Consider the following 13311-nt stretch of genomic DNA (forward strand, 5'->3'; position numbering starts at 1 on the left):
AACTCAACTTCGTGCCTGTCTGTCTCCCAGTCCGTCTCCTCCTTTGTTGTTTTTCTTCCATTCAGCTGCTCTTTCTCTGTTAAGACGGCTGCAGTCCGGATTGGCGGAGAGCTAAATTGCTCAGTGTGAGCTCGGTCACGCCTCAGCTCTCGTCGAGATAATGAAATGACAATTAACTGGAAAGCTGTTGCCGTTCGCTCATTTGTTCGCTCACTAGTGGAGCAGCAGCAACGAGGGGACAGACAGAAACCGCTGCATTCATGACAGACTCTGAAAAACTGCCCAGCAATTGTTGTTGTGGTCGAGAGAGCTGCTCATATATCTTCCAAATGAAAGTTAAAAAACACATGATTGTGGTGCAAGAATAAACCAGCTTCCTGAGCTAATAAACTGTAAATTTATACTTTTACTGTCTCTTCATTACTAAAATTGGTTATTTGAAACATTAAACTTACACTATCTTTAAAAAAAAATCACAACAATACATTTCCTATGACTGTCGGGTTGCAGGTGAGTTGGGAGGCAGCTCCAAAGCTGTGCACAAAATGTACATATCCTTTATTAACCCAGTGACACTTAAGTCAATACATTATTTACCATCGCCAGAGGCCTACACAGCACAGAGCCACTCAGCTCTCTGGCCTACTGAGATACTCCCTGACAGAACGGCAGAAGACACATATACTTCCTTGAAAAAGAGAGAGCGAAAGCAGACCCTTGGGCATCTCATAAAGCGTCTCTCCAATATGTGCTGTGAAGTGGAAATTCAAGCCATTCCCAACAAAAAAAAAAAAAACACACACACACAGAGAGAAAAATAAACATTTTCTATTTAATTTCTGGCTGCAGTTCTCTCTGCCCATTAATGCAATTTCCTCTCTAAGTCAATACTACTTGTAGGATACAATTACAAATGTATAACTATTATCTCTGAAGGACTGGCTCATGGAATAGGAACGATGTGTTTTTCTTTGTGTTTTTAAAAGACTCCAAGCAAAGAATTCATGTTTCCTGTCTCTTCATACAATTAGTTTAACTGAAGGCAAAAGCTAGTAAAGTATGACACCAAATTACATCATCGTTGTTATTATGCTAGTGGGGATTGTGATAAAGCTGTGTAATCTAGTTAGCGGAGTCCCTGTTTGCATGTCTAATCAAGCTAAGCTTCTTGTGACTGTATTACAAAGCAAGGGGCTCACTCAACTATAAAAAAAAAAAGTCAAACAGAGCGGAGTGAATTAATAGTACACAGCACGCTGCGGCACGGGGCGGTCAACTGTACCTGGTATTGGTTGGCCTTGGCAAGCTCCTGATTGGCTGAATCCACGTTGGATGTTGTGGTCTGGATATAATCTTCAATGCTGTCTGAGGAAACAGAGAACAGGTTGACTTGTAATGGGTTACTCTCTGATATTCATAGAAGTGTCTTTAAGCACCACCTTTGTGTCCCGTATTTTATTGAAATTGTGAAAAAACTTTTTTTTTATTGTACAAAACGTCGCTAATGTCAGGGCCGGTGTCCTCAGGCAGCGCTTTTTGCACAACCTCTGTTTCAGAGCGCTACTCACTAGCGCTCATTGTTGCTAGGTTACATAAATGAATCCATATTCATCCTTTTATCCATATCCCAAGGTAAAGGAGTGTGACATGGCTATCTGGGTCCCAGATGCTCATTTTACCGTAATTATACCGTAATGAGACAAAAATCGTCCGGTGGTATTTTAAAATAAATGGCTATGGTTTTTAATCTGTTGATATCTACAGTGTTCATTTCACTGACCCCTGATCACCAGGACAGAGGAGAACCCACTGATATGTTCTGATTCATGTGTACATCACATGTCTGTGCACATTAATCTTTTGAGATCCTACATGCCTCATTTTTTTACAGAAGGAGACCAGGAATTAAAACATTTTGGAAAATAGATTCTACTGTGGAGGCAGCTACATGAGTGCAGCACTAGTCCAAGAGACATTTACCCGAAGGGACAAGAGTGTTGTGTTGGGTTGTGTTGTATCGCTGCAGCCTTGCAACATCTTTTCTTCCTTGGGTCCTTACAACAGACTTTACATAGTGGCAATGCAACCATTACAACACATCATAACACATAACCTTAAAGGCTTTATATGCTATTTTTTGATCCAGCAGATGTCGCCCTTGAACACCAGCATGAAACCAAAACAACTCACGGTGCATGGTTGTGTTAGCATGCTAATGCTAGTGATCTTTATTATGCTCATATCTTCCCACTGCATGTAAATTTACCTGAAATGAGCGTGATCTAGAAACGCAGTTAAGCAGTGAGTACAGTATGTTATTCTTCTTTTCTCTAGTCCCTCAATTAAACAACTTTTATACACGAGGGGATAAGTCGGCTGGCTGTCCGGGCGATGTTAACAAACTGAAGATAGGACTCTGAGTTATTTTCAGAGAATATACTTGATTTCTATTACATTTAAGTGTGAAAAATCGCATATAAAGCCTTTAATCATGAACAGGATAAACAGTAATGTGACATAACGTACTTTACAACAACGTCATGTATCATGTCGTAGAATATTAGCACTGTTGGACCTTTTATATTACACTCCAGACATTAAATGGTTAATTGTATATGCATTGAGCAATTAAGGGAAAACAGGACATTCCAAAGTACCATTATTTCTTGTGGCAGCATCCATCAATATGTAGACACACAACAAGGTGAAGCATTTGCCGTTTAGAGAAAATAAAAATGAAATTTTTGCCTCCAATCAAGTCCTTCTTAGAGGAAACAGAAAAAGAAGGCTACATATTTGTCCTCCTCCATGACAAACACATCACAGAGTGCTCTCCTCTAATCTCTGTGTGTCCTTACTTGCTGAATCATCCTGACCGTAATGGAATGAGTGACTTTTGTGCATAGTGTTACTCTGCAGCACGCACAGCCTTGACGGCGCATTACGTGACAGCCCCTTCACTGTTACCAAGGACAACGGGTCTGATAGTTAACACTGCGAAAACAGCAAGGCCTCATTTATGGGCTGCCGATACACAGCAAGTTAATGGGTTGAGACAAAACACGTTTAATGAAGCGGAAGCTCAGAAATATTTGGTAATTACCCACATATATATACAACTGGCGGAACAAAGCGAGAGTGCTATTGATTGTTTTGGTGTTGCGAGAGTGAAAAGGCTGAGGCCACTTTGGAGATGTGGGTAAAGACCGCACGGTTTCTTTATGTGATGGCCTCGGATAATTACTGCACCACTTGAGCTTGTAAAGAATTAACTTTTGAACTCAACAAGAGCAGGAGGTTGGAGGACTGAATGGTGCTGATTGACTAAATGCATTTCCTCCTCCTCCTCCTCCTCCTCCTCCTGAGGTGGAGAAGGCGGAGGGACACACCGTCACCAGCTGACATTCAGAGGAAGGTTGACTTCCTGAGAGAGTGACTCACTCATTCTTCCCCGGCCTCTCTGCTCAGGGCTCTTCTTTATTTAAAACAGATTCCGATTGACTTCCCTTTAAGTCGTGTTTCTGTTATACAACAGCACGTTAGATCACCGACAAATGTTTCTATGTTTGAATTGATTTTAGAATGAGAAAAGTCAAGCCTTGAATTAGAAATACATAACTATTGTTTTTCATGAAACCTCAGAAACGTTTTGAAAATGTATGTAACTGTATATAATTGTTGTCATATATTAGTAAACCCTGCTTTAAAGGGGACGTATTATGAAAAATCCACTTTTTCAGAGTTTTTGAACATATATTTGGGTAACCTGAGGTGTCTACTGACCTACAAAATGTGAAATAAACCCATCCAGTCCTTTGTCCACAGAGAGTTTCAAATTTGCTCTCCTTGTGATGTCACAGTGGGATTCTGGTTAAAAAATCCCCTCCCCTCCCCTGGTATCTCCACCCATGGACTCCACCCCCAGTCTATAGCAAAACTTTTACACAGGTCGGCCATTTTTATTCTCGCTAGCGAAGGAGTGATGTCTACCGGGAAAACTCAGGGGGGCTCATTGCATTTAAAGAGACACACACACACCAAAACGGAACGTTCTGAGAGAGCTGGTTTATACAGGGTCACAAACCTCCTCTGGTGCTTGATTCATGTTTCACTTAGACCACAGGGGACTGTTTGAAAAGGTGGAAAAGGGGGATAATATGTCCTCTTTAAGACATTTGTTCTTTTACTCTTGAGCTTTTAGAATGATCGATATTGATAGAAAAGTTTATTTAGATAATTTAAGTTTATAATCCAGCCTTTAATAACCTCCAACACAACAAATGGCAGCTTGTTCAGCAGCTCTGAAGTTTAACTCAACAGTGACCCTAACAGTTGTAATTAGGTTGAAGGGTATCATGTCGATGGCCACTGAAGTGAGATTAGGTACATTTATTGTGCAAAAATCAAGTTATACCTGCAACGCTCCAGCATTTTAGAATTGCTTCATAACTTCATATTAAACACACCATGTCCCATCACACTTGTGCCCAATACGCCAGGGTTTAGTTTACCTTTGGACCTCTGATCATTCGTAATAACTGCAGAGGACGTATGTGATTTAAATCCTGTGCAATTCATCGACATCTGTAATTTGCAGGGTAAACATTACAGGGCGTATCACCGACCATATTTCAGTAAACACAGAGTCCCTCTGATAATAGTAATCCACTTGGAATCTGCATTTCAGCAATTTGAGCTGGCATTTTCCTCTTTTTTTTTAATGGTCTTGGCGGTTTTTTCTGACCCTTTTACCGGTCAGGAATAATGGAGGCTGTGTTGGACATTGTAATCAGAGGTTTAGAAAGCATGGCTCATCTCACTACACAGTACTGAGACACATGAGCAGAAAGCATGTTGAACGAACATTTTCTATCTCTCAACAGGCTCACATAAAATGCCTTTATAGTGCCAACAGTATGTGTACATTGAGCCATTGTCTCCTCAATGTCGTTGCACTTCATCGCCCTTTTGTATAGATTTGTAAAAACAAGAAGAACACCGCAGCGCTTCAATTATTTTTGCTGAGCAACTATTAAATTACGCACAGGGACATTTTCCAATCAGTGTCTTGAAATATTGAAATTTAGGGGAAAAGCCAGGCGGTGGGCTCATCACAAACTGCTTTATTGTGTTGCAGCTTATAAACTTTACATGTCCGAAAGTTATCCACCTTCTATCTGCCACCTGAGGCAAAGTGGATGTCATGCAGTGCCTGGAGATATTCAATCACAGACTTTGCTTTAAAATGTGCGGCACCAAACACCATCACCTTTGGGGTAATTCCTAAATGACCAAAGGTCCAAAGGCAACGCTAATCCCATGCCAATACGCCCTTTTCAATAACAATATAGGTTTTACATGACACTTTAACCCAAACAAATCAATACATGAATAAGAAACAAAAGAAGGGAGGTAAAAAGAAGGACCCCCTGAGACAGTGGTCTCTTTTCTCGGGATGTCGCCCTATATGTCGCTGGTTCCCAAAGTGATGGTTGGGACCCCAGGAGGCAAGTGAGCCAGCAAGACAGAGGTCATGAGATGCCTTCCAAAAAACTAGCAAAAAATTGAAGGGTTAAAATACTTAAAATGTAAGTTTGCACATGGTATTGAGCGACAATCCAGGTGTCTGCTGCTCTTTACACACCAAGATGCACACACCTGTGTGTCTTCATATTTTATGTCGGTGCAAAAGTCTATTCTTGGAAACGACTACTCATTCTCTGGCACATATCCTATTTTGGGAGCCCCTGCTACTTTAACTTGCCATGGATATTCATGGACCCCAGAAGATAAAGCCTTACGGGTAACTCTATGTCTAAGACTTTAGGAAACATTTTCATTCGTACACAGAAATATGTCAATTCAATATCACTGATTTTCACACACAAATTCACAGAAAACACTCCTCGCCTCATTAGGAACAACCCCTCAACTCAATTATGAGCCACCTTCACGCCACTGTGGCCACTGTTGACATTTTGCCAAAGATTTCTCCCCCTCATAATTCTTTTGCACATGTCTGATTTAGAATTATTTGGGGGTATTAGGCTTGGCCTGCTCTCTCTCTGCTCCCCCTCCTTCCTCTGCTTGCTGTACACCTGAGTGCACTCAGGTATGAGAAGGTGATTTAGAGTGGCAGGGTGCAGAGGAGCTCTGTCACTCACACACACTCTCTGGGCAGTAGGTGAGTAGCTTTTTGCTCTCCTTTGTTTTCTTCTCCTTTTCCCCAATCAGGTATTGGTTTTCAGTATTTGGCTACTCATGGATGTTTGGATTGCTGGGATTGGTTTTTAGTCTGGGCTGGAGATACCTGGTAGTCCTATTTTCTTTATTTGGCTATAGGGCGGCTGTGTCTCAGCTGGTAGAGACGGTCATCTCCTAACCAGAAGGTTGGGGGTTCGATTGGCAGCCACATGTCCGATGTGTTCTTGGGCAATACACTTAACCCTAAGTTGCTAAGTTTGTCGGTGTCGTGCGCATGTGTATGAATGGGATTAGTTGCTTCTGATGGTCATTTTACAGCAGCCTCTACCATCAGTGTGTGAATGTGTAGGTGTGACATGTGGTGTAAAAGCGCTTTGAGTAGTCAGAAGACTAGAAAAGTGCTTTACAAGCTCAAGTCCATTTCCTTTCGACATTGCCGTCCCATTTCTTTTTTTTTTTGCAGGGGTCTCCAGTCTCTTTGTTTCATTCCTTTCATTGTTTACCTTTGATTCTTTTTTTTTAGGGGGGGGGGGGGGGTGTATTTACAGGCAAAGCTCAGGGTTAAAACCTTATATCTGTGTGGCATCATACATGCTATGGGCTCCTTTGTTTTTGAGCCTTGTTCTGATTATTCTGCTTAAGGAGACCATAACAGGGGAGAAACCCTGTTCAGACCCTTTGGTACTGTACAGCATTCCGAATGGCAAATAAAGTCAGATATGTTGTGTATTATACTCCCCAACAGAAACGGGCCCTCAGCACGTGTAATCCCAGAATATTTTAATCACCCTCAGAAACAAAGAGAATGTTCTCTTTTGATGTGCACAAAGAAATACGTATTTAACACCTCCTTTGTTTTGTGCGCCACAGTTCGTGTTTGCCTGCTCAACCAACCTTGTTGATTGTGTATCTCAGCTCACAGGCTTTAATATAGTGTGTCCACAGCCAGCGTGAATAGGCCATAAAAGCACTAATCCTTCCTGCTTGAGCGTATTCATTTCTTTGTATTACCTGCTGCGTTCATACAAACGCCTCCGCAGCACATCACATATTATTCATATCTGCCACTACACCAAAAAAGCCATGTTTGAAAAAGGCCAAAGGCAATTTCAGTGTGTCCATTATTGCAAAGCTCTGTACTGTAATGATCAAATTGGACTTCTGCTGTGTAATAATGTCGTAAACTCTGCAGTCTTCCGATGAGGCCTCGTTTTTCTCTCAATTGGCCCATTTAGGTGGGATCACACTGTGTTCCTCTACCTACCATGTGCAAAACACCGCACCTGCAGCCTTTCACGTGCAAATGAGAAAACGACTGAAAACGCAGTGCAGTTCATGCATATCTGATGATTTCTGAACACCATGAGGTGTGGTTATATTTACAACTAAGGGGCATTAATGTCATTGAAGGACATGTTGCAGATGTTTTTTTAAGCACAAAAAGCCCCATTGATATTTGACCACTGACATGCCCAGTAAAACTGAAAGCATAGAGGTTTGTGTTAAAGTTCAAAATGAGTCACGGATATGGAAAAAATAGCGGCTAATGTCAAAACCTAAGTCATGAAAACCAGGTCTGTAGTGCTGCTGTAATTCTGTGAAAAAACAGACAAACAACTCTACCTTGGCTGTGTTTATAAAAGGCACTTGGAGAACAAAAAGACTTCTGAATATTGTGTATCATTAGTTTCTATAAATGTTAGACATCCTCATTAAAAAATAGTGCGTTAGAAGAAAAAATAAGGCTGGGGGGATAGAAACAGGTATTCCATTGTGTAGGAATTAGGGTAGGCCAGTGTGAGTCAGCCGGACTCTAAAGGGTATTTAAAGGGCATCTACATTAGCCTGATTGAAAGCAGCAGACAAAAGGACACTCTCCAACAAAAAGGCAGCAATTAGCAGAAGTTATTGCTTCCAATTCTTCATCACACACACACACACACAGTGAAACACACACATCTGCTGAGTCCTCACACCCAACAGTTAAGCACCATAAAGCTGGAATGTGCATTAAGTCTTTGTAATGACACTGCGCACTGCGTGGAATGAGATTATAATCCAATTCACTTATCGACAAATACAGTTGATATCTCTTTAAAGAGCTCATATGATGCCCTTTTTGGGGTTCGTATATTTAATCTATGTACCTACTTTTGTACGTTCACAATAGCTTAGTCCACAATAGTTCACAAAAGTTCTAAAAAAGTGTCTGTTTTCATGTACTGCTCCTCCTTGCTCCCTCTCCACTCTGAGTCCGTCAGCTGCACTCTGTTGAGCCCACACTGTTAGACCCCACGTGGGCCAAGTCTGCTCTGATTGGTCTGCCGATCCGCTCTGTCGTTATTGGTCAGTTGCTCAGCACGCTTCTCGGAAATTTCAACATGAGCTGCAGGGCTTGCCACAACGAGCCAATGGGCTTAGATCAGTGATCTCATACTGACAAAGACGCCGCACTGACACATTTTTATCGAGGGGGGGTAGAACCGAGCCTCACATGCGGTTAATGCTGCAGCTAACAGGAGGAGGTAGGAGAAGCCGCGTTTCCGCAGACTTTGAATTTTTGCACATAGATGTGCCTAAACATGCACAGGACACTTGGAAAACACACTAAAGGGCATATAAAACCAGAAAATGCATAATATGGTCTGCTAGCCATTGTCTCTCCGTTGGTTGGTTGGTGGTGCACGCGCCCCATGGATGGAGGCTGTGGTCTTCCAGGCGGGAGGCCCTGGTTCGAGTCCCGCCTGTGGCTCCTTTCCCATATGTCGTTCCCCACTCTCTCTCCCTGATTTCTGACTCCATCCACTGTCCTATCCCTCCATTAAAGGCACAAAAAACCCAAAAATAAATCTTAAAAAGATCACTTAATATACTTGGATGCTCGTAAATATAAGCGCGTGGCCCGCCCAGATAAAGTCTATGTGTGGGAAACGCTGCTCTTTGACAACCTGTTGAACACCCAAACATGAATGTTAACACTGGTTAAATGCTAATGTTGTCCTGAAACTGTAGATAATGAATTATAAAACATGTTGTGTTGCCTTCAAATGTCCCTCCAGACTTTCAATATAATCCTTTCAGTTGCTGGACAATGTAACGGCTGGGAGAGATGACCCTGATGAAGGCCTCAGGCGGTCTCAAAAAGTTAATGAAGTCGATCTTGATACTGTAAGTGTTACTGGAGACTTTTTGACTTCTTCAAGCCTTCCACTCTCCATGCGCCTTGGTAGTTGGGGAAGTTGTGCCAGAGAACACTAGCCTGCTTCTTCAAATGTAAAAGCCGTGAAATAGGAATCAGGCTTGCGGCACGGCACATGACATCACAGCATTTTAAAGGTATAATATGTAGAATATTATTACAATGTTTACATTAAAATATATGAATTAATTAAAAATTTACTAAACCTATATTATATACTGTATATATTTTTGTTTAGCACTTAGATTAACTCATATGTCCAACAGTTCTCAAAGAGAAATTCTTCATTTTATAGTTTTTTAACGGGATGTGTCTTGTCGTGGCGGCCGCCATGATAGAGCTGCCATGACAGACACGAAATGTTTATAATTGCCATGGAAACACCAAAAGTTATGTCAAAGACCGCTACATAAGGAAGCGTGAACTGCTACAGAAAGCTGCTGTACGGTTGCTGTATGTGCTGCTGTGTTAAAAACGTCATGTAACTTGTAAAAATATTGTCTTCCTCAGGTCTGTTTGGACCGTTCATCTTGACTATGGTTAACTCAGAGTTTGTTTTCATGGGGGCGACAGGTGGTAGCAAAGAGAACTCCCATGATTCCCCACCAGCCTTGACGTCATGTTTTTGTTATTGTTTCGATTGAGAGCCCCCTGGTGGGGGAATTTACACGCTGTGAGTTTAACAACATGTGGGCCTCCAACACGGAAATTGACATTATACAAAAAACTACCCCAGAATGCACTGAATTTTAGTTTAGTGATTTAAAAAACTTCCAGCTTAGGTTGTATAGATTCGAGGGATATGTGATATTTAAGAGATACTCCTAGAAGTGACATCAACATGAGCCCCAATGTTAGCACTTATTAACCGTTTCAATTGCAGACATCGAAGGGTTAAAAGGTGAAATCAGCCTACAGTTTCTTGTTTATCTGAATAAGACAAAAGCTGAACTGCACATGAACCCAACCTCCTCCAGCCACAGCTGAAAATGTTTTGCCGCACAGACTACAGCAGAAAGCATTCACCTCAATTTGGAGAGCCATCTGCCTTATCAGACCTTTCACTCAGTTCACAATTGATCTACAACCCCTTCACAACAATATTTTTCAAGTTTGCCTCTTTGTCTTTGTGGTTCACATTATAGAGCATCAGCCGATCCTCTGGTGAATGTTCATGATGGAGTCAAACATAGCTGATGGCAGATTTATGACCCAGCAGCCGAGCCTGCTCTTTATCGGTGTGCTAACTTTCATTCTGTTCTGCCAAGCCTGAATCACTGCAGGGCGTGGAGAGCCGTTTACAGATATCAGGGTGTCTAAATGGATTTCCTCTAACAGGCCATAGTTTGTATAATCCCAGAGCATTTTTGCTCCTCATCAAAGAATGTTCACAGCGTGGCTGCGTGGTGGAGGTTAAAAAGTTTGTTTTGCCCAGCAGACTGTTCTAGCTTACGCGAATAATCAAGCATATCGGAAAAAAAAAAAAAACATGACCGGTTATCTCTGCTAATTGGAACAACAATGTAAACACTATTCAAAACACAAAATATCTTACCTATGGAGTCTCCTTGTTCGTGGACCATACTGGCCAGGTCCTTCATGATTTGACTGACATCCAGCATGTCTCTCTGTGGAAGAAAAAAAAACATGTTACAAAATGATGTCACTTATATGCAACACAGTTGTTGGAGATCAGTCACTGGCACACACTAGATAAGTAAACATCATAGACTTTAAATATTAATGGAAGAAGCCTGAGTGACGTCAGCCATCTGTTCCTGCAGGGGGCTCTGGAGGCTCATCGGCAGCAGCCTCCATGCTGGAAATCCTGTCTCAGCCTGACTCTCAGTCAACCTAACGACAGGCTGAGAGCTGGAGCTGAGACGGGGTTTTAAGCCTCTTTAAAAACCGTTACATCACGCCCACTTGTCAATCATGTCAGCTACGCGCCTAAATATGGATGACGCGTATCGTTTTCAAAATCAAAACAGAGCTGTTTAAAACAAATCCCCCCCTCGTACAGTGTGTGCCAGTGATAACAATAACTTATCAGACCTATTTTTTTTTTGTGAACATATTAATTTGTACTGTGGTCAACATTGTTGTTGTTTTTTTGAAGAAAATGAGGGTTTATACTCATGGTCTCTAATTAGCTTCACTGGTAGTGCTGCTTTCTGAAACAGGGAAAGCGGTTTAGTGCAAACACTGAGTCTGTTAACCTGAATTGTCACCTGTTGCCATGGTGAATCATAGTATGAGGGCTTCATTTTTGTTGGCTTTTATAGCCCTGGTGCATATATGTACTTTTGTTATAACAAATACATATTTTACTCTTTGTCAAAACCTTGTGGCAGACAGTACTACCAATAATGTCACAAGAACTTATGAAGATTCTTAGATTCACAGATTCACATATTTATTGCCAGTATAGCAGCAACTGTGGCCTTGAGCTGTGAGCCTATAGCCAAGACGTTGTAGAGGTCTGGTTCCTTCCTTCTATCTGAATCCAGCTTCTTCACTTTTTCAAACCTACTTTTCGCCCAAACTGACGCTGACACAGATGATGTTTCTTTAGGACATGAATAGGACCTATTACTGCTCCCTCCTAAAGCACTATACAAAGGCTCTACTTTACACATACAGTAAAATAAGTAGCTGAAGTAGGCCAGTACTCATCTACACATGAGTTACAAGTACCAGTACTTCTCACAAGCTGGTGTAGTACTCTTTGCTACCCTTTCTAGGTTATCTAGGGGATTCTTATCCAAATAAGCTCTTATCTATGTTTAAGTGGCTCTTCTACTGTATTTCTTTTCCTATGCAGCCTGAGGTAGAACAAAAGAAGTGTGGAAAAAAAAGATTGTAAAATAAATAGCACATTGTACCAGAGGCAGAAGAGGAACATGTTCAGAATAAATGTATCATAGTAAAAATGGTCCAGTGAGTTAGCCCAGAACCAGCTAATACGTACATGTATATGTCCCTAGTTTTCCAACCAGAACATCGATAGGAACAGAAAACACAACTGCTAATTTCCACATACTCCATGTGTGTCGATATGTGTGACCCTGCTTTCAAAAAGATCAAAGATAACAATCCTCCGGTAACATGCATGGAGTGTTGGTCAGGGGTGGCATGAGTCCCTCGTGAACCTCTGGCAGCTTTTGTTGTCACTATTGGTGCTTTTACATGTCAACAAGACTCCCGAAAGCTTCCTGAAGTTTTTTCGGGGTGAGCTGGGTGAGCGATATCCTAGCCAGCCCCCGAGTAAAGTTTTCATAGTAAGTTAGACGGAGCCAATGTAGGAAAGCAGCAAGAAATAATGAGGAAAATGAAAGGGGGTGGGTATGTTTATATTCTGCAGCTGGCACACAACCATAGACTGTATCTATGGCTGTTGAGGAAATTTGTAGAAACTTGACTTCACACAAAGAAAGATTCAGGAGACTCAGACGGCTTAAATTGAAGATGTTTACATATGACTCGCATGCAGAAATGACATTAACAACAAACATGTGACACAGTATCTTGCCAAGCCAGTTCTGTCAGACTGTCCCATAGGCTTTGTATTATCTTAAAGATGATGCTAAAGTCAGGGTCCTAAAACTTGAATGTGACGTTTATGGTAATGGAGAGAAGACACTAAGTCTACCAAACAGTCCAAATATGAGGGGAGACACAAAGTGACCCTGGTTGGCATAGTCGTGGCTAACCCTATCAGCTGTGACTGTTGTCAGGGGCAGGTAATGAGCTAAATGTCTGTACCTCTAAAATAGAAATACAAAAAATGACATCACACTAGCAACCATTGCAATCTGTGCACTTCATGAAACTGCTTCTTTTTCTTTCCAGTATGTTCCTTTGCTATTTTGTTGACATTGTGTTTGTGTTGACTCTCAGGTAGCAAA

The 13311-nt window shown here is 41.5% G+C and overlaps 1 protein-coding gene across 1 annotated transcript in view; it reads right to left on the bottom strand.

Moving 5' to 3' along the window:
* The window catches only part of tsnare1 (T-SNARE Domain Containing 1), a 154276-nt gene that overhangs the window by 35656 nt on the left and 105309 nt on the right, over nucleotides 1-13311 (bottom strand). Inside the window, exons 9-10 of the mRNA XM_061049657.1 lie at nucleotides 10959-11031; nucleotides 1283-1365 (exon numbers count right to left, since the gene is read on the bottom strand). Of these exons, the coding sequence (XP_060905640.1) occupies nucleotides 1283-1365; nucleotides 10959-11031 (156 nt within the window). The remainder of the gene's footprint in view (nucleotides 1-1282; nucleotides 1366-10958; nucleotides 11032-13311) is intronic.

Source organism: Labrus mixtus, chromosome 11, assembly GCF_963584025.1.
Source record: "Labrus mixtus chromosome 11, fLabMix1.1, whole genome shotgun sequence".
Taxonomy (NCBI): domain Eukaryota; kingdom Metazoa; phylum Chordata; class Actinopteri; order Labriformes; family Labridae; genus Labrus; species Labrus mixtus.